Source organism: Electrona antarctica (genome assembly GCF_951216825.1).
Source record: "Electrona antarctica genome assembly, chromosome: 11".
NCBI classification, from domain to species: domain Eukaryota; kingdom Metazoa; phylum Chordata; class Actinopteri; order Myctophiformes; family Myctophidae; genus Electrona; species Electrona antarctica.
This window is the reverse complement of record NC_136792.1, coordinates 44,858,685-44,882,851: the sequence shown is the minus strand read 5'-3', so window position 1 is coordinate 44,882,851 and position 24,167 is coordinate 44,858,685. Positions and strand designations below refer to the sequence as shown.

General features: G+C 42.5%; 1 protein-coding gene across 4 annotated transcripts; it reads right to left on the bottom strand.

Moving 5' to 3' along the window:
- On the bottom strand, window positions 1-19,511 carry gal3st2 (galactose-3-O-sulfotransferase 2). 4 transcript variants are annotated; one of them, XM_079514422.1, is made up of 5 exons: window positions 19,443-19,464; window positions 19,195-19,394; window positions 5,641-5,751; window positions 3,179-4,004; window positions 1-2,195 (listed from the first exon to the last, which is right to left on the bottom strand). In XM_079514422.1, exons 2-5 carry the CDS (start codon window positions 19,266-19,268, stop codon window positions 1,203-1,205), a joined length of 2,004 nt encoding a protein of 667 aa, XP_079370548.1. In that variant the 5' UTR covers window positions 19,269-19,394; window positions 19,443-19,464; the 3' UTR covers window positions 1-1,202. The 4 variants fall into 4 exon arrangements, with proteins under 4 accessions (XP_079370548.1, XP_079370547.1, XP_079370549.1 ...); XM_079514421.1 differs by having other exon boundaries at window positions 19,195-19,511; XM_079514423.1 differs by having other exon boundaries at window positions 3,179-3,977; window positions 19,195-19,511.
- Between the last annotated feature and the right edge of the window lie 4,656 nt (window positions 19,512-24,167).

Below are 24,167 nucleotides of genomic sequence, written 5' to 3'. Positions count from 1 at the left end.
TTAATCTTTTAATGATTTCAGATCCCAATGTGTGTTTGAGAGTGGCAACAGTGTGTTCACGAGAACATTATGAAAATCACATATATACAGTATAGACATGGACCCTCGCATCCTAAAAAACAAAAACAAAAAAAACATGTCATGTCATCTCTTGCAGTACAAAGACAAATCATCAAAATCACCCTAAATCAGATTTCCTCTCTCTCGATTATCATACACAAATCATTTGTTTTCAGCAAAACTAAAGTGCAGTAAAGTCTTGGGACACAGCATACATTAAATTGTACAAAAGGAAAATTGCAAAGAAAAAAGAACTAGAACATTTTCCAAATAATAATCTCTCTCTGAAAATAGAAAGGATATCCGTTTATCCGCTAATTAATTCCATGTTAAGTACATGACCTTCACAAAAAACAATAAACACCAGTCGTCGACGTGCAGAGATTCCATGACTTTGAGATGTCTCAAGTGATTTCTTTCCTATGAGTTTATAAGGAACAAACCTTGAAATATTGTCCTTTTGTTACCATACGTTTTCGGCACTGCTCCCAGGGCTGGCTCTAAAGAATATGAAAATAAATCCACAACACATTTAACCCATTCTGGGCGGGAACCCCTTTTGGTGTTTTAAACATTATGTTGTAATCTAGCTAATGAAAAATAGCAGATCTACAAGCTCATAGCGCGCCACCGAGTGGCTATTTTTGAAAAATCGTTAAAATGTGCCTCAAATCTTTCCGAAAATTGTCATGATTTTTTTTAATTTCGACGTCAGTCCTGAATGGGTTAAAGCATCACTGAGGGAAAACAGTACTGAGGTATTTGAAGGCAAGACGGAGGAGGCAGGGGAAATACACATGGACGTTCACTCTGTACTGTACAAACCCTCAAGTCATCAGAAATAAATAGCATTTGGTCTCGCGTCAACCTTATAATAATCCAAACTAAAGATTTTCTTTTCTTATTTTTTTAGACTGAGCATGTCTTATTTCATTCATTCATTCAACTTTTAAGTTGATATAACAAATATGTTCATCACTTCATCAATCTTTGACAAGCTAGTTAAATAGCCAGTACCCCTTGTGCAATAAAGATTTTAGACCAATGAACAGTGTCTTGAGTAACCAGTACTAAACCAAAAATGCTCAGAGAGACCAAATTACATCTGAACAGTCCCATAAATAATCATCAGACACTACCGCTCATGGCATATTTCTGTTATTTGAATTCGCAATAAATAGGCTTTTCTGGTTTGGGATACTTAGCTCTTTGTGCCATACAGTTCTCCTGTGGTGGGGTTCCCCGTCCCGTACAAACACCCATGCCTGGCCCACTCCGTTACCAGACACAGACAGCCTCTTTGACGCAGCCTTTTTCTTTGCCTCTTGTTTAAGACGAGCTGCGAGCACAGGGAACTGCTTGGTATAAAGAACGTCCGTGTACTGCAGCTCCGGAGTGATAAGGTTCTGACATTGTGTCAGAGTGGGCCCGTCCAGCCCCGGGTTCAAGTTATAGCCCTGAATGACAGCCTGCCCGTATTGGAACGGCTTCAATCCGGCATCCTTTATCTTCGAAGGGTCCACCGCCGCGCCGTCTTTGAGGCAGGTTTTCGCTAGCTGTTCCCGTCGCTCTTGCAAAAGACTTACTTCCCTCCTCATCTGCTCTCGCCCCAGCAGAGTGTCCACTCTTTGCCAGAAGGTGGTGTTGAAGTGCACGTAGAGCCTCCAGTCTAAAGCGTTCCAACGTATAATCTTGTCCGCGGTCTCTGGTGAAAGTGTGCGACGCGTCCGCTCGTTCCGACTGTTGAGCTTAAAGGAAACGACATCATCCAGAGACCAGCAGAGAGCGTGCCTCAACAAGATCATGGACTCGTCAAAGTATTCCGAAATCAACACGAGGTTAAAATCCCGCTCGATAGCTGCGATGGCAGAGCTGGCTCTCTCCTCAAGGTCGGGACTGTCCGCTGTTGCGTTGTTGTCGAAGCCGAAGTCAAAAGCCAGGAGGTTGTGGGCGTAGTTATTAATGGCCTGGGACGTATTGAAGTGGTGCGTGCCGTTACTGAGGAAGTCGTCCAAGCTGCGAGTCTTGGCGAAGGCCGCGATGCTCTTGTAGTAGATGTAGATCGACTCCATCATGGCTACCGGATGCCTCAGGATGGAAAAGTAGAAGGTGTCTGGAGGCATCACCTTTTCCACCTGAGGAGACATGACAAGGTGAAGGATGACCAGGGTTGCCAAGTCTGCTTGTTTCCCGCCAAAGTTGTCTTGTTTTTTTTTCTGGAGTTGCATTTTATTTTTCCCAGAGTCGTGGTTTTTTGGGCTTGTTTTAAAAATTCGGTGGCTTGTTTTGGATATCAAACAAGCCAACATTTCTTTGATGTATATACTATAAATACCCATAGGTTTGGGGGGAGTATGAATCACATTGAGTGACAGAATCGGTCTGGTGTCTCAACTATGTGTGGAATAGAATAATAAATGACCAAAACATTCATAATTATAGACATAAATGCATCAAATATTTAGATTAGTATTATATGGCAATATTATTGGGCTTGTTTTGGCTTGTTTTTCAAGGGAAGATTTGGCATATTTCTCTCGCCAAGAGTTGGCTTGTTTTGGGCTTGTTTTTGGAGGTGGGTTGGCTATTTTTTCTCACAAGAGTTGGCAACACTGAGGATGACATGCACTGCTAACACCAACTTGTGGTTTCATTCTCAATCATTTTTCATGACGGCTAACATTTCTCTGAGATTTTCTCAAGGTAAAAAATATTTTCTGATGTAACTAATTGTTAAGAGTTAAGGCCTTTTCAGACGGGCAGCGACTGATGTGCCTAGTAATTAATTTTCAATGAGAGGCGTGCGTTTATTTTGTACGCACGGAGAAGTTGCAGGGTGACTCACGTGGTCCTGTAAAATTGTCACACACATGCTCGTTTCGTGCCTGACTAGACCTGGATTGTGTTGAGCTTTCAATCCAATCCACTTTATTTCCAGCTTTACGCTACGCAAGTCGCACCTCTCATGAGGTCACATGCTCCCCGTCTGAAAAGACCCTTAAGCTGCGTACAGTGTAATCCTAAGAAATGGGTGTAGTACCCCATCTACATACATACAGTATTTTAAATCAGTAACACTAGAAAAATAAATGGATCAATTGTTTGTAATTGCGCTCACCTCAGGCTTCCTGAAGCGCATGTGGTTGCACATGATGTTGAACTCCCTCACACTCCTGTTGCGGGAGCCCTCCACGAAGTGGGAGGCAAAGTAGTACGGGTAGAACAGCTGGCTGTGCTTGTTCAGCGGCAGGGCAAAGTTTAGGTTGTTGCTGTCGCCGTAGCGATACAGGATGTTGAGGATGGTGCTGCTGGCCGTCTTGTGCGTCTTGAGGAACACGAGGTGGTTCTTTGGCTGACACGTGCTCGGGTTCACGGGTGCGACCGTACCGAGCCTGTGGTCGAGGACTGGGCCACCGAGGTGGGCGCTGGAGGAGCTCGGACCAGAGAGCTTGCTTAAAAAACTCTTCGGCTCCTCAGCTGCTACCTTCCCCGTTTTGTGGAACTTCATCCACTCGTGGCCGAGAGCTGCTGAACCTTTGAGTCCCGTGTCCAACTTGTCTCCACGTGGCGCGTCTACAGATGGGACCACATTTCCAGCTCCAAGTTTACTTGCTTCCGTCGGAGGATCTACGACCTTGCTTTGGGATTCATCGTCATGCCGCGATAGGACATCATTCGAAGACTTTGGATATCCATCGATCACCTCGTCGAGCCTCTCGACCACCACAAGCTGCACCTCATCCTCCTTGGTGCGTTCTTCCGTCCTTGGGATGCCTCTCTCCAATGATCCTACAGACTTCAGTTCCTCTTGGTAAGCAGGCTCCCAGTCTGTATGCAAGTGGGAAGTAGGCAGTGGGCGATGGATGCCAGCGGTGAGCTTCAAGTTCAGGAGTCTATCATTTATCAGTTTGCCATTCCTTGAAGAAGATATCAGTTTGTCATTCCTTGAAGAAGACAGCGAAAAATGAATATAGTCAAAGATTCATGCGTTGTGATGATTTAAACTAAAGTAATTACCAACAGAGACTGTTGTACATGCACACCTTTGATAAAATAATATATAATGTCGTCAGATTTGCTTGGCAAAGCTTATGTTTACATTTCCGTTAAAAGGAGCACGGTTCTCAACCAGTGGTCCGGGGACCACCAGTGGTCCCTGACTGGGTTCCAGGTGGTCCCCAGCTAAATGATGGAGAGTTGGTAACCAAATTGACCCATATAGATGTTTAAATATTGAGTGTAAATTGTAGAATGTAGAAGAATTGTTATTTTGATCAACACCTTTGCCTGTTGTCTCTCTTATACCAACATCAATACAGCATGGAACAAAATAACAACATTTTCAAAATATTCTACGTTTTGGGTCTGGGAGGCAATGGGCTCCATTTTCGTCACCGCTAAACCCCTTATCCCTAAACTTCTTTGCCTTTTTTTACTATTTTGCAAATAACTTTGAATAGTTAAAATGGCCAGTCCACAAGCTCACAACATGTCAATGTAGATTGGCTAGTTGAAATATTCAAAAATGTTTTTCAAAATAGTAAAAAAAGTCAAAGAAGTTTAGGGATATGGGGTTTAGCAGTGACGAAAATGGAGCCCTAAATCTCATCAAATGGTTGGTGGTCCGTGGCTCAAATGCCGAATGAATAATGGACCGGATATGAAAAGGCCTGAAAACCACCGTAATAGACCACTGAAGATAGAGAACCACTGCATAGGAGTAGCTACGCAACAGAGAGCATACGTCACGATATAATATAATATAATATGATACAACTTTATTCGCCACACAAGGTGGAAAAATATCCATACATAAAACAACAGTACACAAAAGTATAAAATTAAACATAAAAGAAAATGAGAGAAACACATATAAAAAGATCAAGAACATAACAAGAATGATTAGGACAATTCTGACAAGCTTGCTACTTTAGTTTACTAATGAGGTTGCCAGACCATGATGTAAGGATGAGTACACTCTCAATCTGACTCTACACAGTTTCTAAAATAGTTGGCTTCATTTAAGACTGTTGAGTGTTCAGAGAATATAAAAGTGTGCACGCACGCACGCACGCACGCAAGCAATAACACACATGTTATTTTTTGAATTGGAATACTGAAAAGTAACCTTTATATATCATTTCAAATGCAATTAGTTATAGTTATGTTAACTAAATACAAATACATTTGACATACAAAAACACAATACCATTTAGTCATTAAGCTACACACATGTAGACTGGAGTAAGTAAAGTGGGTCATGTTTGCATGTTTGGAATTGTAACAGCCGAAATCAATAATTTGTCAGTATTCTGATTGGTTAGTTACCTGGACTGTTTCACCACTCCAATGATCTGATTGGTTAGTTACCTGGACTGTTTCACCGCTCCAATGATCTGATTGGTTAGTTACCTGGACTGTTTCACCACTCCAATTATCTGATTGGTTAGTTACCTGGACTGTTTCACCACTCCAATTATCTGATTGGTTAGTTACCTGGACTGTTTCACCGCTCCAATGATCTGATTGGTTAGTTACCTGGACTGTTTCACAGCTCCAATGATCTGATTGGTTAGTTACCTGGACTGTTTCACCACTCCAATGATCTGAATGGCCACGCACACCACCGTGAGCACCATGAGCATCGTCCACAGAGAGCGCAGGTGACTGCACAGCACTCCCTTCAACCGCCTGCAGGGGGCACACAAGGCACAGCAAATGAAAAACAATGTAGTAGTAGGGTGTTATTTATAGAAATGCTAATCTGCTCAGTTTGACTCTGAAATAAAATGCCTCACAGGCGTCACAGCGTGACTTGATTTCATTGTGACACAAATTGTTTTATGAATGATGCAAAGCTCCATAGGTTTGCTAGGGTGAGACCAAATTACTGTCTGCAAAAATGCAAAGAACACAAAAGGCCATTCATTTGGACGAAGAATGTATCTCCAAATGAATCAGTTCAGCAAGATGACAATCATGACATAATATACGATTCTGATTGCTTATATCATTTTCATTTATAAAGCATTTTCTTTTTTTCTACCAGTGGTGGTCTGTTGTCTTATTGTAGGGTGTGGTTAATAGTGCCACACTTAAAAAAAAGGTTATTTTTACAGGCTTGCATAGAAAGAAATGCTATTTTATCATGAACATTAGTGAGGCCCAATTATATGAAGATGGGTTGAAAGTGGTGAAGTCGTCCTTAAACACTCGGCAATGTATTTTTAATCCTGTTGCGTTTCTGCATGGCATTGGCAGCTGTCATACCTAGTCTTTGAACTGAAATAGCTTTGTCCTGTATCGTTGTTTGAATATGATGATTCTGTGTGCAGCAACTGTACGACACACACACACAGCACAGCAGGAGCACAACTGAAGCGACTCAATAATTTACAGTAAAAGCCACAACCACACCAAGTCTGTCACATAAACAAACTGCTGCCACTATTCCACGTTGTGACAGGTTGTGAACCTGTAGATCTGGTATTTTCGTAATTGAATTGCCTATAATGAGTCTCGACATGCCCAAAATAGGAACAGCAGGGCTAATGTTGAGTCTGATTTTGTGTTAATGCGTGTTAAGTAGTTCATAATCTACAGTGCTCCGTTAGGTGTGCATACCATACATTTAGGGCAGGGAAAAAGGAAAACATGAACAATGGCTTGCTCCACAAAACGACTCTAAACTACATACACTGTGATGAGGCAGAAATGCGCTAAAAATAAGCTTCAGCAGTACTTTGTGTGGTTGATTTGGTACGTCATGCATTAACAAGTGTAATATTACTCATCACCAGAGTTCACCAGAAGGGCTGGATGATTACACACACACAAACACAGCTACTTAGCTAGCGGCCATGTAGCGTCTACTGAGGGTACATGAAGGCCAAAAGTGATGCTGTTGAATGCAGAGATACACAGCAGCACAATTATGACTGAATTTAATCTAGTCTTCTTTGCATGTTCTCCGTGAGAGGTAAAGGAAATCCAAACAGTGGTGCTGTCTACAGCAGTGGTTCCCAAACTTTTTCATGTGAAGGACCCCCAAATTATCCCACGGACCCCCATTTGAAAAGACATGCCAGGGACCCCCCATAAGAGAAGATTTTGACGGCTCCAGCAGCGATACTCAACCAGTTTAATTTCAAAGACCCCCAGTTTGACATGCATTAGGCTACGGACCCCCATTTAATGGCATTTCTATCTCTAGGACCCCAATTTATATTGTAAAATCAATGTTAATCTAACTCTGAGAGTGTACAAATGGAACCAAATGGACCCCAACGGGTCCATTTGGTTCCATTTGTAGACTCTCAGAGTTACAGACCCATAAGGGTCCATTTGGTTCCAAACAATAATTTAGCCGGGTACCCCCTGGAACTCCCTCAAGGACCCCTGGGGGTCCCCGGACCCCACTTTGGGAACCACTGGTCTACAGCACAGCCTGTAGACATGGAGGTTGGTCTGGTCACTAAAATGAGTATTGTACGTTTTTCATTTCATGTTTTTCAAACTTATCTGACTAAAGACCTATTCATACTCCAGCTTTAGGTGATAAGGTGACCACCGAAAACTACAACATGACGTCACGCCACGATGGTAAGAGAGTCACCTCTCACCCCAAACACATCTCTCTTGTTTTTACTAACCACCGTTTCGGTGGTCACCTTTTCACCTAACACTGGAGTATGAATAGGCCTTTAATAAGCACCTGAAACATCAGTATGGTTTGCTACAGTGAAAGAATATGCACAATTGTGCACAACAGTTAGACCTACTTGCATTTGACAGAGAGCGAGAGACCTACTTGCATTTGACACATAGAGAGAGAGAGAGAGAGAGAGAGCAGTTTGCCACGTTACGCCGTTGCCTCAGTCTCAAACAATGGAGGTCAGGGAGTGAACGAGGGAGCTCAGTCTTCCTTTCAACTAATTAGCTCAGCTGGGACTTAAATAAACGTGTCGAGGGACTGTTCCCATCTGTCTGTCTCGCCTTAACATATGCGTTGAGATCAACACAATACCACTTAAAAAAATTAAAGAAAGTCAGTCTAGACTAGAGCACTGTTTCCCTTGTATGCATGGATTATATGCATGCATTATATTTGCATGCAAATTTTATAAATGTATGCATACATAAATACAAGCATACATATACAGTATATAGTTTTTCAGTAACTTTATTTAGAAATAAAATAAAATCTAAAAAATTCCAAACTAATTCTGGGCGGGAACCCCTTTTGGTGTTCTAACTAACCCTTCTGGATGGGAACCCCTCTTGGGGTTCTGTACAGTACGTATGTACATTATTCAAAAAATTTATTTTTTTGATGCTGCTATATAAATATTTGAAGTTTTTCAGAAAACTTAGGTCAGGATTTAGAAGGCGTTTTTAGAATGGGCCTCAGTCCAAAATGGGTTAAGAAGTAGTGAAAATAGCCGATCTACAAGCTCACAACGCGGCACGAAGCAACACATTGTGCGCTTGTAGATCTGCTATTTTCACTAGTTTGGGTCCCGGGCAAACATCAAATCTCTCTTTTGGGTCTCAGCCTGAAATGTTCGGGAAACAATGGTTTAGAGCAGCCCCAGCTGTTACCTCCTGACCTACTGTAGCTGACGCACCTCAAACGCTCAGTCTTGTTGTATTTGGCTGAAAATTATTTCATTTTTAATATGATTCTGGCAGACATGCAGCTGCTGTATACTCCCACAGCGTCTTTATACACCTCCTTACAACAGTGTTTTACGGGATTTTGCAGTTTGTGTTAAATTGTACCATAAAACCGCCATTACCCTTTTCATGTCACGCACCCCCTAGAGGGCGTTCGCGCACCACAAGGGGCACACCACAGTTTGGGAACCCCTGGTTTAAATGGTTTTTTTGTGGCTTTCACCTTTTATTTTATATATTTTATGGAGGGACAGGAAATAGGGAGAGAGATGTCATGAAGAAGACATGCAGTAAAGGCCGTCGGGATCGGGAGTCGAACCCGCGGCACACTGCCAGACGACTGGATTACCAGCCAAGGTGCCTGGACCGCTGAGCCATGGCCCAGGCCGGAACCCCTGGTTTAGAGCCAAGAAATTACCAGTGTGAGGGAGTGTGAGATGGTGAAACTCGCAGAGAGACTGCACAGCCTAACCTTCTACACTCCGAGCTTTATTCCAGGTCTAAGTCACGGGGGAACCAGATATCTAGTCTGTAATGAAGTTTCCATTTTACTGGACTCACTCACTGTCCAACCCACAGCTACAGTATACCCGACAACCACATTGTCTATTCACAACTGCTTGCCAGCAAACAATCTACTTGCCTCTCTGTGACCTTCTCCTGAGCACACACATGCTCAGCAGACCAAGACACGCTGATTCATTGTTCATTTTCTCGCTCTCCCTTACTTTCTCTGAATAGCGTCCTAGCTCTCTCTCTCTCTCTCAGGATAGGTTCATGGGCAGTTGTTGGACCGATACTGGCAGTTCTCTGCCAAGGTTGTGGATAACGTAGTATGTGGGTGTGCACCTTTTCATTTTTTGTGTGCCACAGAGTCCTGGAAGCACTTAACAGCTGTGGGTAAATGCTCTACACACACACACACACATGCGCACGCACACACACACAGACACACACGACTCTGACAAAGCTCCCCGCATGCGCACACACCTCTTTGTTCCATTTCCAAAAGCTACTCACATGTTCCAAACCCACAGCCTGAAAAACCACAAAAAGCTATCGAGTTCCACACAAATACACTCTGCACAGACTTAGTAATTGAGGAGCCCGTTTCACTGAGGCCATTAATGCCAGAATAAATGCAAATGAATGGAAATCAGAGTTGCAGTACCTCGAATGGGGGCCAGTCAAGGCCAACTCATTCCTACATCTTTCAACAAGGAGCTGAAGAGGAAGGGGCGGAGCCACTAGCGGAGTCGTCATGGCCCCCGGGGTTTCGACGCTCTCTGAAAGCGGTGGCGCTCGGCGCCAAGGCCGCAGCCACAGTCTCAATGGAAATGCAGAGACACTGGCTTAAAGACTATGTGGCAGGTCCGTTATCACAACCACATGGAGAAAGAAAGAGACGAGAAAGAGAGAGACGGAGAGAGAGAGAGAGCCATCACACACCCTGTTTAAGACAGCAGCAGCCCTGACCCAGACCTCCTCCTCCTCCACATTTAGCGGAGATGTGTAAATCCTGGTCGTGCATGGCAGACAGATGATTCCCGTTACAGTCGCACAGAGACGAAGACAAACAGCGTTCACATATAAACACATGTAAACAACTCGTGCCGAGCAACGTAACCAACAATGTCTGAATGTGTCTGTGGGGCGTGCTTTGCCTGTTTGAGTGATTTACTGTATACTGTAGGTGACGCCTTTTTTTGAGCGTCAGTTTCAACGTTTTGCTGTGATTTATACCACAGTGGTTCACAAACGTTTCGGGTCGAGACCCCAAAGAGAGATTTAGACATTTGCAAGGGAACTCAAACTGGTGAAAATGGCAGATCTGCAAGCGCACAACGCGACGCTTCGCGCCGCGTTGCGAGCTTGTAGATCGGCTATTTTCACTACTTTTTAAACATTTGCTTTTTAATTTATAGAATTCTTTGATTTTTCTTTGATTGTTTTCATGAAATTACTGAAAAAAATATTTTTTAGGGGAATGTTCTGTGAAAACGTTTTGAAACTAGAAATGCACTCTGTCGAGGTGACAACTTGCGCCTTGCACACAAGTAGGCCATACATGACCTACTTGTACTGCTAAGTACTACTACTAACTGTAATGTCTATTACAACTGCTGTTCTAAATCCTTTAGACCCGCTATTGACCTTATACCAACTTTGAAACGTACCTTGGTTACGTCCACCGGCCAATAAGGGACCACCATTCTTACTCCGACATACATGGTGGTCCCTCTCTAACACCGACATACATACCCAGCCGAACGCAGTACTTGCGCGCTCTGCTTGCGCAAGTAATAATAATTAAAAACAAAATGTAGGAAACAAAAGAATAAATGGACCCATAAAAATGTGTCTGCGACCCACAAAACAGTGATTAAGAATTGTTTTCAACTCTGACCCTGGGGCTACAGAGTGTGAGTTCAACTCTGACCCTGGGCGTCCAGAGTGTCAGTTTACAGCCATGTAATCAGGGTCCGATGATGCCGTGAAAAAGGCCTGGGGTGGTCCAACGGTCCAGGCAAATAGGCTCCTAATGCAGCTTGACAAGCGCATTGCGGGTTCGAGTCCCGGTCCTGGCGAACTTTGCTGTATGATGTCGCTCCCCGCCTCTCTCCCCTCGTTTCCTGTCTATCTCCACTTCCTCCATCAATAAAGGCCAAAAGGCCCAAAAATATCTTTTAAAAAAAATGAAGAAAAAAAAATGAAAGAAGAAGGGATTACAGTTCATGTAGTGGTACAGAATAAAAATAGCAGTACTTAATCTGTGTCCCTTGAGAACCACTCATTTAAATGCATTCATATTTTTAGATTTGATCTAAATGTTTTCAGGTCTATTCAAAGTCAAACAAAACAAAAAAAAGCAAAAAGCAAAGAAAATACACAGAATCTGTGTCAATAAGATCACGTCAGTTAATTTAGCCCGATATCAGTCTGCTCAATATATCTGCCATTATTTGACGTTTTGTGGCGTCTCTATTTTGGGCATGTCATATGCGAAAATGTTCAAACATTAAAAATCTTATATAGCAAATCTACAAACTACAAGTTTTGTGAGCTGGTAGATCGGCTATTTTTTTAACGTTTTTGAATAGTCCTAAAATCGTTCATACATTTTGATTCATGATATTTTTCAATCATATTTACTTTTTTACTTACGTAGCAAACTACCAGTTTACTTTTACACAAGCATAAACAAAAATCTTGTTCTTGTTCTTGTTTGCAACAAGTTACCTATACAAGATAACACATACAGTGTTATCTTGTATAGGTAACTTGTTTTACCGTAAGTAACCCTCCGTTTCCCCTTCTATTTCAGAGGCTTCCTACAAAAGAGTAAACCCATAAATAATGTATACATAGCACCCCAAAAAGGGCATCTGGTTTTCGTTGCCACAAGTGTACAGCAGGGTTCCCACAAATGTTTACCAATGAACTTCCAAAACATGTCCAGATTCAATTTCCAGATTCAAGTAAAGCATAGAATATAGAATGCTATCATTCTATTCAAAATGTTGTGCAAGTATTTGCTACGCTGCACCTGTCCTAGGGCATAGGATCACGCTGCAGCACGTTGTGAGCTTGTAGATCTGTTATTTTTGCCACTTACTGGAAAACATTAGGCTGCAATCACACTGCCCATTTGGCAAATAACGACTTATGTTTCATATTTTGTCTGTTATAGGCCTACATGTTTTAGAAAGTTATTTTTTAACAAAATCAATAGCCAGAAACAATGCATAGCCAACTATTTTTCCAGGACATTTGATACATTCTAACATTTTCCAGGACTGGATAATGTTTGTTTTTCAAAATATTTCCAGGAATGACGGTGGGAACCCTGTTACAGGTTTAAGTCGAGCGGGTGAAATTATGTTCCATTTTGTACAAGCTTTTTGCAGGTAGCGCCACAGAGCAGTGGTTTTCAACCATTTTCATATCAAGGACCATTATTTATTCGGAATGTGAGCTCCGTAGCTCACATTCCACCATTTGACGACATTTAGGGCAGTATTATGCGTGTCTTAAGTACCAGGTCTTATTACTTAACTTAAGACCTGGAGGCGTGATCAATGCCATTTGGCTATTCTGAGTGGCCAAACAGCATTGACCACGCCTCCAGGTCTTAAGTTAAGTCATAAGACCTGGTACTTAAGACACACATAATACTGCCCATAGCCTCTCAGACCTAAAACTAAAGAATATTTTGTTGTCGTTGGATAATATTTTGTCCACAATTCCATGCTATATTGATGTTGGTAGTGGTACCATTAGAAGAGATGTAACAATCGCCCTCTTCACAGCAAGGCAAATTATTAACTAAGGAATAAATCAGCAGGATCGTGGGGTTTTTCTCTGAACACTTTATGTAGAGATGCTCAAATATTGTAATTGAGATCACAGGTAAACCGTACACTTCACAATGACGTCTCTCCCTGTCTCTTTCCCTACTAAATAAAATAAACAAACAAGAGAACAAACTTAAACCAAAAGTCAATAATTAGTGTGGTTGCCCTAACAGGGCAACCAGACTATTGTAATCGTAACACTTTATTATTCTTTCTATAGTAACCCTAAATTTCAAACTACTACTCCTCCCACAGTTTTGACTGTACGCACTTGAGCCATATCTCAAATTGACCGGCTTCCTCGGGAATCGATAGCTTGTATTTTGTTAAGAGAAATGTTGTATTGTTTAATTGATATGAATTTATTAGTGATTTAAATTTCCCCATTGACATGAATGGGAAAGTGCGAAAAATCACATTCAAGTATTTTTTCCTCAGAGACTGTAAGCACTATAGTTACAAAACTTGGAGGGTAGGTTCATAATAATTACTAAAATTAATTAACTTATAATGTTATCGGTCGGCCTCATGGTGGCGCTATAACAGCCCACTTTACGTTTTGGCTTATAACTCTTGCACCGTTGGTCGTAAAATCAAAATTCTTTTTCCCCTGACTTCCTTGGGTCATGACGCATCTCCCCATATAGGCCACGCCCATTTGCGTCATGATAGATTTTCCGCCATTTTGAATTTTCTCCAAAACACACTTTTGGCTCCTCCTCCTACATATGTTGTCCAAATCTCACAAAAATCGGCACACATGATCTCGGGACCCATCCGATTAAAACACCAACTGCAGAATTTTGGTAGTGCGTATCGTTCGGCCGTAATCGTCGTCCGAAGTTAGTAGGAGGGGCCTATATCACAAAAAATGCCATAAATCACGAACGAAATGTCCAATCCATCCCAAATTTGAATCACATGTCGCGGGTGGTTCAATCAACCAAGTACCAAAAGCAATTCTATTTTCATCCATAGGGGGCGCCGCAAATGCGAGAAATGTCGCAAAAACATGATTTTTGGGGGATAAATCCCCCACGCATGATCGCAGGGGTGACGTGACATTGTAATTGGCTGGCAATATCAGTGGGAGGGGCATATGTAAGCCACTGCGGCAACCACACTTTGCAATTTTTTAAAATTGCGACCTTTCTAGTTACAATAACATTCAAACCCCTCTCCCGCCCCAAAGTCAGCGGAACGCAACTGCGCTCCGAATTAAACAAATAATAAGCTCCTATAGCTCCTCTTCTCCTCCGTGTAGGCCTACACCCTGTTTGTTTGAGAGATTCCTCCCGTGTGTCACTTCCTCCCTTAGTAAACTTGGGTGGTGGCATCAATCAGTCACTGACACCTGTCAATCACCCTTGTACCAGACCCGTTACCTTTCATATATGAATAAGAAAGAATAAGACTCTCACCACCCACATGTTACATAGCTCTTTTTGAAAATAAATAACATGTACAGAAAATAAAGCAGAACAACTTTTGTCACAGAGATAACAAGTAACATTGGTCAAAATAACAATTCTTCTACATTCTCTAATTGTGTAGACTTAACATAATTTACCACTGAGTAAAATGTTTAATTTCACACTCTCAAGAGTTAAAGATCTATAAGGGCCTATTAGGTTACCAACTTTCCATCATTTAGCTCAGCTGGGGACCACTGGGAACCCCCTCAAGGACCACTGGTGATCCCCGGACCACTGGGAACCCCCTCAAGGACCACTGGTGGTCCCCGGACAACTGGTTGAAAAACACTGGCGTAGAGTCATAAGGAAATAAAGAAACAGGTCATAAAGAAACATAAAGTCACAAAGAAACATGAAAAGTCCAATAAGGAGACAACAACAACAGCAGTTATACATCATAGAAATACCACTGCTGTGATCGAGACACGCACATGGTTCTCTAAGATCAGAAGAAGCAGGTCGACATCCCATCCCTCCTCCTGGCCAGACACACTCAGAACATTCCTGAGCAGGAGAGATTACTCATCATCTGGGTTGTGTTAACTCAGAAATGCAAACTGCACTTTTGAAATAGAAAAGACTCATTCTAAAAGGTACTGTAGAGAAAATATGTGAAGGGCAGAACCCCCGTCAGGGTTTGTTTGGGACCAACTCAGAGCGAGGGTCAAAATAAATTCTTCTCAGCAAACATGTGGCATAAGGAATGTATGTATGTAAGTGTGGTATGAACAATATGCCACAGTCACGTTTCCCCCGGCTTTATTGAGACATCTGCACTACGGCCTGAGCCTCCCTCCCAAGTTAATGTACAATATTCTGTCCATCCTTCATGCAAACCTGTGCATAAACACGTGAACCTTTGCCCTGGGAACAAAAGTTAAGGAGCAGCTACCAGTAAGAACTTGGTCTTTTGAAGAATTCCAGACTCCCCCCTTGCCTTTAGTGAATTCTCAGCAGTGGCTTGGGGCACACATACTGTACTCTGGGCTGGGGTCGTTTCAAAGCCCTCTAGACAATCTCTCTCTGGATGCTGATATCGCTGGGCATAAAGTATTATCTAAAGTAATTAACTTTCAACAATTGGACATTGATATGGACGCTGAGAACTGCCATGCTACATGTATTGCACCTACAACAGCTTATTCAATGTCAGCTCATTGTGGCCTGTCATTTTGCCCAAGATAGCTATTTCTGCAGCTCACACAACCCCAATGAACTTGAAGAATTATCGACAATCTCTGTTTTATGATCCGTCTGTAAAATGTTGTTCACTTACTTACAGTAAGACCATTGGGACTTTGAGCAGGCAATATAATTGTTATTACATACACTCAATTTTCTCTCTTTTTATTTTGCCAGTATAGTTGTAAAATTGGTGTAAAATTACCTTATTCAGCCATGTCAGTCAGCCCATTTAGCATAAACCTTTATTTTGTAGTATTGAAGTCATCAATCTATACATGCACTGTGTGTGTGTGTGTGTGTGTGTGTGTGTGTGTGTGTGTGTGTGTGTGTGTGTGTGTGTGTGTGTGTTTGTACACGACTGTACGTCTGTAATCCACGTAACTCGAGAACCGTTCGACCCACCGACTTCAAATTCGACACACACGTTCCACACCACCGCAGGGAGTGCATTGCCCGGTGTCCCCGGTGTGACCCACGGTTGTCCAGGACCGCCACAAAAGGCTCTGGACCTGATCACCCCTGTATCTCCATGTATGGAGCTGGCTTGTTCTTTAGATCACAACACTTATATTTGGGCATACCTGACACAAGACTCCATATATAGGAATAAAGGGACACAGACAGACAAATACAGAAACTCCATATAATTATGGCCATAAAAAGGACACAGACAGATGGGTGGAATGGGTACTCTGACACGGGTACAACGGGTATTGCATAGCCGTCTGGGGTATGGATCTCCAACATTTTCACAATGTTTGCCTCTTTTTCTTTCTTTTCTTCCCCACGATTTTGTACGTGTCAATTATCTAATGGGATCCTGGGCTCTACACACCCTCCGCCAACCTGGGGAGAGCACCGGACTTGAACTCATGCTTCCTTCATGCATGAGTGTCCAAGTCGCTCCTTTACACCTGACAGGAGGGAGTTTCCCTGGTTGGACGTAGCGCGTGAAAGGAACACGTTATTCCAACCAGTTCCTTTCCCCTCCATCAGGCACCCCGGCTGGCCAGGGGGAGGCAGTTTAGAGACCAGGATTACTGCATGTTTTTTGTGAGGGTACCTACCCTAGGGGACACGGGGAGAACATGCAAACTCCACACAGAAAGGCCCTTTCGCCAACCCCGCCTCGGGTATGGGCACTGATGACGCGGAGGAGAGGACACGCCGCCAGCACCCACAGCGTCCCGAGCCGGAATCGAACCCAGGACCTTCTAGCCTACCGACTGTGCCACCGTTCCCTCTTTGTTTGCCTCTTTCTTACGCAATATTTGACAATTTGGTTAAAAATATCTTAAAAGTCCTTAAATTGTCATTTTAGAAATGTGCAGAAACTGCAGATACCCTGTTATTCGGTCTCAAGACACTTTACATGTAGAGCAGAGACCAGACAGAGATCCCACCCTGAGCAAGCAATTTTGTGACAGTGGTAACGAAAAACTCCTCCTAAACTGGAAGAAACATCAAGCATACACTTATACTGTACGTCGGTTAGTTTACTGTTGAGTGAGAAAACAATGTTGCACATTGAGCTAATCATGTGGAGACCAACATAATTTGTCCCCAACATCATTTGGGGACCCTCAGTTTGGGAACCACTGGTGTGTAGACAACCACATGTGTCCTCTGATACACGTGACATTGGCAGTCACTCCTTTTCACCTGACAGTGGGGAGTTTCACCAGGAGAACATAACAGAACACATGTGTAGCAACATGTTCCCCTTCCCAGCTCCGCTCACACAACCTGCCTGATTGTCTAGGTGTCAGTCTGCCTTAAATCACTCCTGTGAAAAACGACACCAAATCAGAAACACTATACTGACTGGAAGCTTCAGTCAGTCAGTCAAAAGGTGATACGCTATCACAGACCGTGACATGGAAACCTGGAGGATTTGTTTACACAGCAGCGCTGTGTTTACGGCAGCCGCGTGTCATTGTCGAGGAGTGTGCAAGGTCAAGTAGGTTGAGATAAGTCCCATCTGACCATCATAAAAAAAAAGTACTTGGCAGGCAGCACTTTTCAGAAAGAAAGTATGTTCATCACACGCAACATGGGTTAGGCAACAAATAATGCACCATTTGCTTGTACAGTACATATAATACAGCCAGTCTACTCTGAGAGAGTGCATTTTCTATGCACAGAGGTTTCAAATACCACGCAAGCCATGCCGATGATTAGCTGTGGTGTGTGATTCAGGCAGTGTCTAAGGTATCCTATCAGGGGAAATCCCTTTGTTTCCGATCCATTATAATCCATTAGAAGAGAAAAGAGGCCATCTCCACTACATGCAATTCAACACTGTACACACTGTACACGTCGACCAGGAGAGCATCCATGTGTTTGTAAACAAGTTTTGTTCTTGGACTGACATTGTGACGTTTATAGTTGCCTGCATGTATTCAAACATAAATGACCTAATATAATAGTGAAATATGTGTGGCCAGCAGTGTAGCCTAAAGCCTATATTAAAAATGTGGCTGGTATCAAAAAATTCTCCCCGCTCTCCTTTCACTATGCACCTTCACTATGGCCAGGCTATATCTATAGATATGCAAATCAAATGCAATGCAAATTAACTCCACATGCAATGATACATGGATTACATTGTACAGAGTAGTACATTGTAGTCTACTGGACTGGTAGACTACAATGTCATTTTAAACAAATTCTCTGGCGTTCCAGTAAAGAACAATTCATTAATAATGTAAGATAAATTAATGAAATGCCTTAACATGCACGTCTCCCTTCAGCTGTCTCTGATTTGTTAGGCGACTGCCTATACTTGACCTCGCCAGTCGCCATGAATGTTATTAAAAATAAAATATATCTCTATTTGACCGTTTAAGTCGTCTCTATCTCCGATTTTACTGGCTTTTAAATTAGCAATAGTTTTGCAGTTAAATCGTTGTTTAGTGTCAACGGTTAACGTCAACACCCGATTAGAATAATAGTCTAATAGATACACTACTTGACTGTTTCAAAGGTGGCAACTTGCGCTCATTGGAACTACATTGGTCTGACTCTGAAGTAATTCAACTTGAGCATGGTTTGTGCACAAACTAATGGTCATCATGTAACATATTAGGTTGCGCAGCATTCTGTAATTTAGTCTGTAGAGAGAGAGATACCCTAGTCTAATTTCACGAAGGAAAAAAAACATTGCGCCTGCATGCATGCATGCTCTCCAAAACATTTCAAACAATGTAAATCTACAGCAAACAGCAACTTCTCTCAAACAACAACATACATATGGATGAATTGATGTGGCTGCGACCATGACCGCTGTAATCCATTGGCACTGGACAGAACAAGCATCTCTATCCTAGTCAGTCAGAGAGTATCGAATCTAAACCGCGTTTGAAACAAATCCAGAATGATGGCATGCAGAAATCCAAATAATCCAAAGAATTAGGCTACAAATGGCTATAAATATCACTTACGAGACGCACGCTGGGGACGCGGCCAGAGACATGAACGCCTGCTCCTTGATAGATTTCCTCGGTGAGAGCGGCATCTCTCTCGGACGGGGAGGGGGAGCCCCGAAACCCCGCTAGTTACCAACTAAAACTCCGTCCCTAGTACTCCGTCTCACTCCCGAATCTTCCTGCTACCCCCCGTCTCCCTATCGCTCTCTCTTTCTCTCCGCCTCTCTCTCTCTCTGTCTCTCACACACAACACACACACACACACTATTTCGTGGTTGGTTGGATGGATTCCCCCACGTCGGAACTAGTCGGAACTCCTCCCGCTCCATCGCCGTCACCCATCGGCTGGCTGACGCCCACTCCTCGCCCATACATCCAAACCCCAGCACAGAAAGAGAATGAAGAAGGGAAGGAGGAAAGAGAGATGGATGGGGGGAGTGGGGGGGACAATGTGGTTGCCCAGTTACAGAGGAGGACAAAGGATGTGGTCCATTGTCATTAGCTGTTTCAGTCAATGACAAAAGCACTTGGCTTTTGGTTCCATGTCATCCATCACTTCATCAAAAGCGCACTCACTGGCTAATACTAGGGAAAGTACTATTTGGGATATCATGTTCTCCTATAACACACAGCACAGCTGCACAGCCATGGCATGGCAGAGGTTAACGTTTATGTCATTGTTTCGGGATGATATCACGTCACGTCAAGCCATAATAAAACTTTGCGAGGCAAGGGGAAGGGTGGTCATTATATTAGCCCAGCAACATTTTTACTGTGAGAAACTATAAAATGTCATGGCCTGGAAACCACGGCACAGCCGTGGCTAGAATATTATAGGCCAATATACACCATCTTGATGTAGTTCCCAGTCTTGCGGGCACTGGCAACCAATAATAGAAAAATCCTCCGTAATAGCCTTTGTTAATCATTTTTGAAAATGGATGCATGCATCCCTGGAGGCATGTTCTACATAAATAGCTACTTTAAACTGCCATCCATGGCATCCACATAAAGTGTGAATTTAGCCAAACTGACAGCCTGGGGTACTTACTCGCTGCTCACGACACGTGTCATTGTCAAGGCCCCTCAGCCTCCAATCACCGAAGGTTAGGACTCGGGAGATGTCATGTTCCCGTGTTGTGACACAGTGTCAAATGGCACGCAGGGGCCAACAGCCTGTAGACTAGGCTTGATTTCAGAAAATGTGCTTATTTAAAGTGCTGAAGGCAAATCGTGTTAATTTATTACATACATGTTTTCTAGGGGTATTAAGGGCTGCTGAATCCAAATCTGCTGTATGTATAACTCAAAAATGGATGCTAAGCCCTCAAAATTGACCATTTACAGATGGCGGCCACCACTGTGCTGAAATATATTACATAGCATCTTTTTGACCAAAAAAGGTATAGAAACACACACACACACACACACACACACACACACACACACACACACACACACACACACACACACACACACACACACACACACACACACACACACACACACACACACACACACGTGCTCTCAAGAGTTACATTATTGTTAAACATCTGCATTACTACATTTAAAAGAAGTCTACACAATTAGAGAATGTAGAAGAATTGTCTTTCCTGTTCTCTCCTAATGGTACCAACATCAAATACAGCATGGAATTGTGGACAAAATCTTACATTTTGGTTCGGAGAGGCTCAATCTCATCAAATTGTGGTGGCTCAATTGCCGAAAAAATAATGGGCCTTGACATGAAAAAGGTTGAATACCACTGCCCTATAGTACAGCGAGACTATGGAGAATATACCATCAGCATCAACAGATTGGACTCATATGTTTTGGTCATGTCCAAACCTGGTGGATTACGGCAGGTCTGTTATTTATGCATTTAATATTTGTATTAAGGTTTTGCAAAAAAAAGAATTGACAAGAAAAAGAGAGAAAAAAAAGAAAAAAAAAGAGAGAACAGGGCATGATTTCAAATCAATGAGTTACACTGCTAGAGACTAGAATATATCATATGGAAAGTGGAGGACACACAGATGTTGCATGCAGACTAAATGCTAAGTGGGATCAGTGAGACATTTGAGCAATGTGTTCTAAGAATTGCTGCCAAATCGCATGGAACTTGCTTGAATTATCCATCATAACATAACACATTTTCTCCATGTGTAATATACAAGTCAGTTCAGATAACCAAGCCTGGTTGGAGTGAGGTCTGTTATTTCTGAAATACTAGGACTGGATGTGAGTTCTGTTATTTCTGAAATACTAGGACTGGATGCAGTGGCGTGCACAGACATTTAGGGGCAGGTGCTCAAGTGAAAAAGGGCACCTTGTGCAGCGCGTGGAACTGGTCGGTTGCCTTAATAGTGTGACTGAGATGTATAGATTTTGGGGCCTAAATAATATATTAGAAGCTATTTTATCAAGAATTTATCAATGTCACCATGGTCCACATACTGTAGTCAGTACTGTACAAAAAAAACTTTTTATGCTTGTCCTCCAACAGCATATCGTTAGGCTCATTAAAGGTGTAATTCACTGTCATCCACTTTAATGTCTAGACTTTGAGCTTCCTCCTTTTTGGCTGTGGTTGAAAGCAGGTGACACACACACCTGCTGATAAGAAGAAATAAAACAGGATAAGAATAAGGACGACCTTACTGGCTAACACAGGGGTTCTCAACGTTTTTGGCTGGGGACCCCCGGAAATGCTTTGACCATGTCTCGGGACCCCCTCCCCACCCCCAATACCCAAACTGACTGCAAAAACAACCTTAATAATAGAGAAAATATATCATAAATAAATACTGAAACCAGATATAATCATTAAGGAAAGTGTATGCATGTACTCTGTGTACTATGTAAACTCTTCATTTCCATTTTCCAGCCATTCACTTGCAATTTCTTGAGGAAAGAATATACTGTGTATGAATTGAATTGTGAGTCTGTCCAGCGCCTCAGTGAGGTGCATAAAGTTAATGCGAGGCCAAAACAAATGTATTATGGAACAAGTAATTGTTCGGATCAAATGACTGATGATGATGATATATACAGACAATGTCAGAAGTTGTATGCTCAAGCAAACACTATTGCCCGAAAGTTCTGTTCAAGGCATATTGCACACCGCTTTATACTGCACACCTGTGGTCATGTTATAAAAAGTCTAGCATGCACAGGTTGCAAGTTGCATATAATGATGCCATGAGAATACTCCTTAAACAACCCAGAGGGGGCAGTGGTACCAGATCACTGCTGGAGTGAGGACTTTTAAAGCACTTCTAAGAAATCCAATGTTTAAGTTTATGAAAAGGCTGGATGTGTCAACAAACAGTATCATTGTAGCGCTTTCAAGCCCCTCAGTGAGCTGTTCACGTTATACATCAAGGTTAAGGGTACACTGCCTAAAACGCCTGTATGTTCTGCCTGTGGGTTAAGTTATGCAAGTTATGTATTTGTTTTACATTCTTTTATGATTTTTAATTTTTTATTGCTGTTGTATCCTGTATCATCTCTTGTATGTTCACCCCGTGTATGTATCCCTATGGACCTGCGTCTGCTAATAAAGTTGAATTGTTTTTTTTATTGACTGTCTACAACGTAGACAGTCAATAAAAAACCAATAAAAGTCCTTTGACTGCTGATATTCACCGTTTGACGTAGACTCTACGTCAAGCGGTGAATATCAGCAGTCAAAGGACTTTTATTGCAGATGATTAAAGTACAGTGTCCATTTCATAATTATGCTTTTATATTGTTTTGTATTGCAACATAGTTACCTAAAAGATGATCGTCCGTGCCAACTTAATTCCATTCACTGCAATAAAAGTCTTGCTTCACTGCCGTCCTTTGACCATGCACTGATACTCACAGTTTGACGTAGGACAGTTAGTAAAATTAACAATTACTTCATTACAGTAGTTTGGCCATATATAAATATACATATATACACACACACACTCCATAACCTTTGATTGGATGGGCAGGACGCACGTTTGGGTGGGCTATGCCCACCCTTGCCCCCCCTTAGAACCGGCCCAGACACACACACACACACACACACACACACACACACACACACACGCATAACGTTAACCTCGTGAGTGACTGAGTGGCATAATTTAGCCTACTCCCCTGTTTTATTACTGTTAGTTGTGTAAAGAGATAATAAATGTAGGTTTATGATTTCCATGAAACCATGTGGTTTCAAGAGAATAACCGCCTGATACACAGCTCAGCATATCAGTCAGTAGGCTGGGGTGCAAAACCCAAACACTGAAATAAATAAAACTGTACTACACCATGCCATACGTACATATTAGGGATATGACACTACCGAACTCATAGCTAGTGGCAAACACATGCTAATATACTTAAATTAGCTTCAATGAGCTTAAATTAATTTTATAAGATTTAAGATACATTCATGACCTTCGGGTATTAACCATGTTCTACTAGTTACTCGACTGCCAAAAGGCCAAATTTAATTTCTATACAGAGGGGGGGGGGGGGGGGGGGGACCGAATTGGTTACCACTCTGTCAGACACATTTTTTGATGCTGCATTAAAAAACAATTAACTCAACCTCTTCCTGTGTGAGACTTGGTCTCAGCCTATTCTAGTACTCCAGGATACACTTTAGCGATAGTTTTCAACCAGTGGTCCTTGAGGGGGTTCCAGGGGGTCCCCAGCTAAATGATAGAGAGTAACCAAATGGACCCTTATAGATCTTTAACTGAGTCCTGAATGGTCAATTGGTGCCACGGCTGATTTCCCTGACACCAATGCCAAAAGCATGCAGGGAGATCACGTCATGCAGTTGCACAAAGGGGTGTCTCAGTCAACGCTGCGGCTGCAGGAAAGGACACATGGAGTGCATTGAAGCGTGCAGTTGCAAGAAACTTGGCAACACCTGCCAGAACACTGAGGATGACTGGGACTAAGTCCATGTGTCTGCTGCATGCAAATACAAGTCAGAAACACAAATTAAG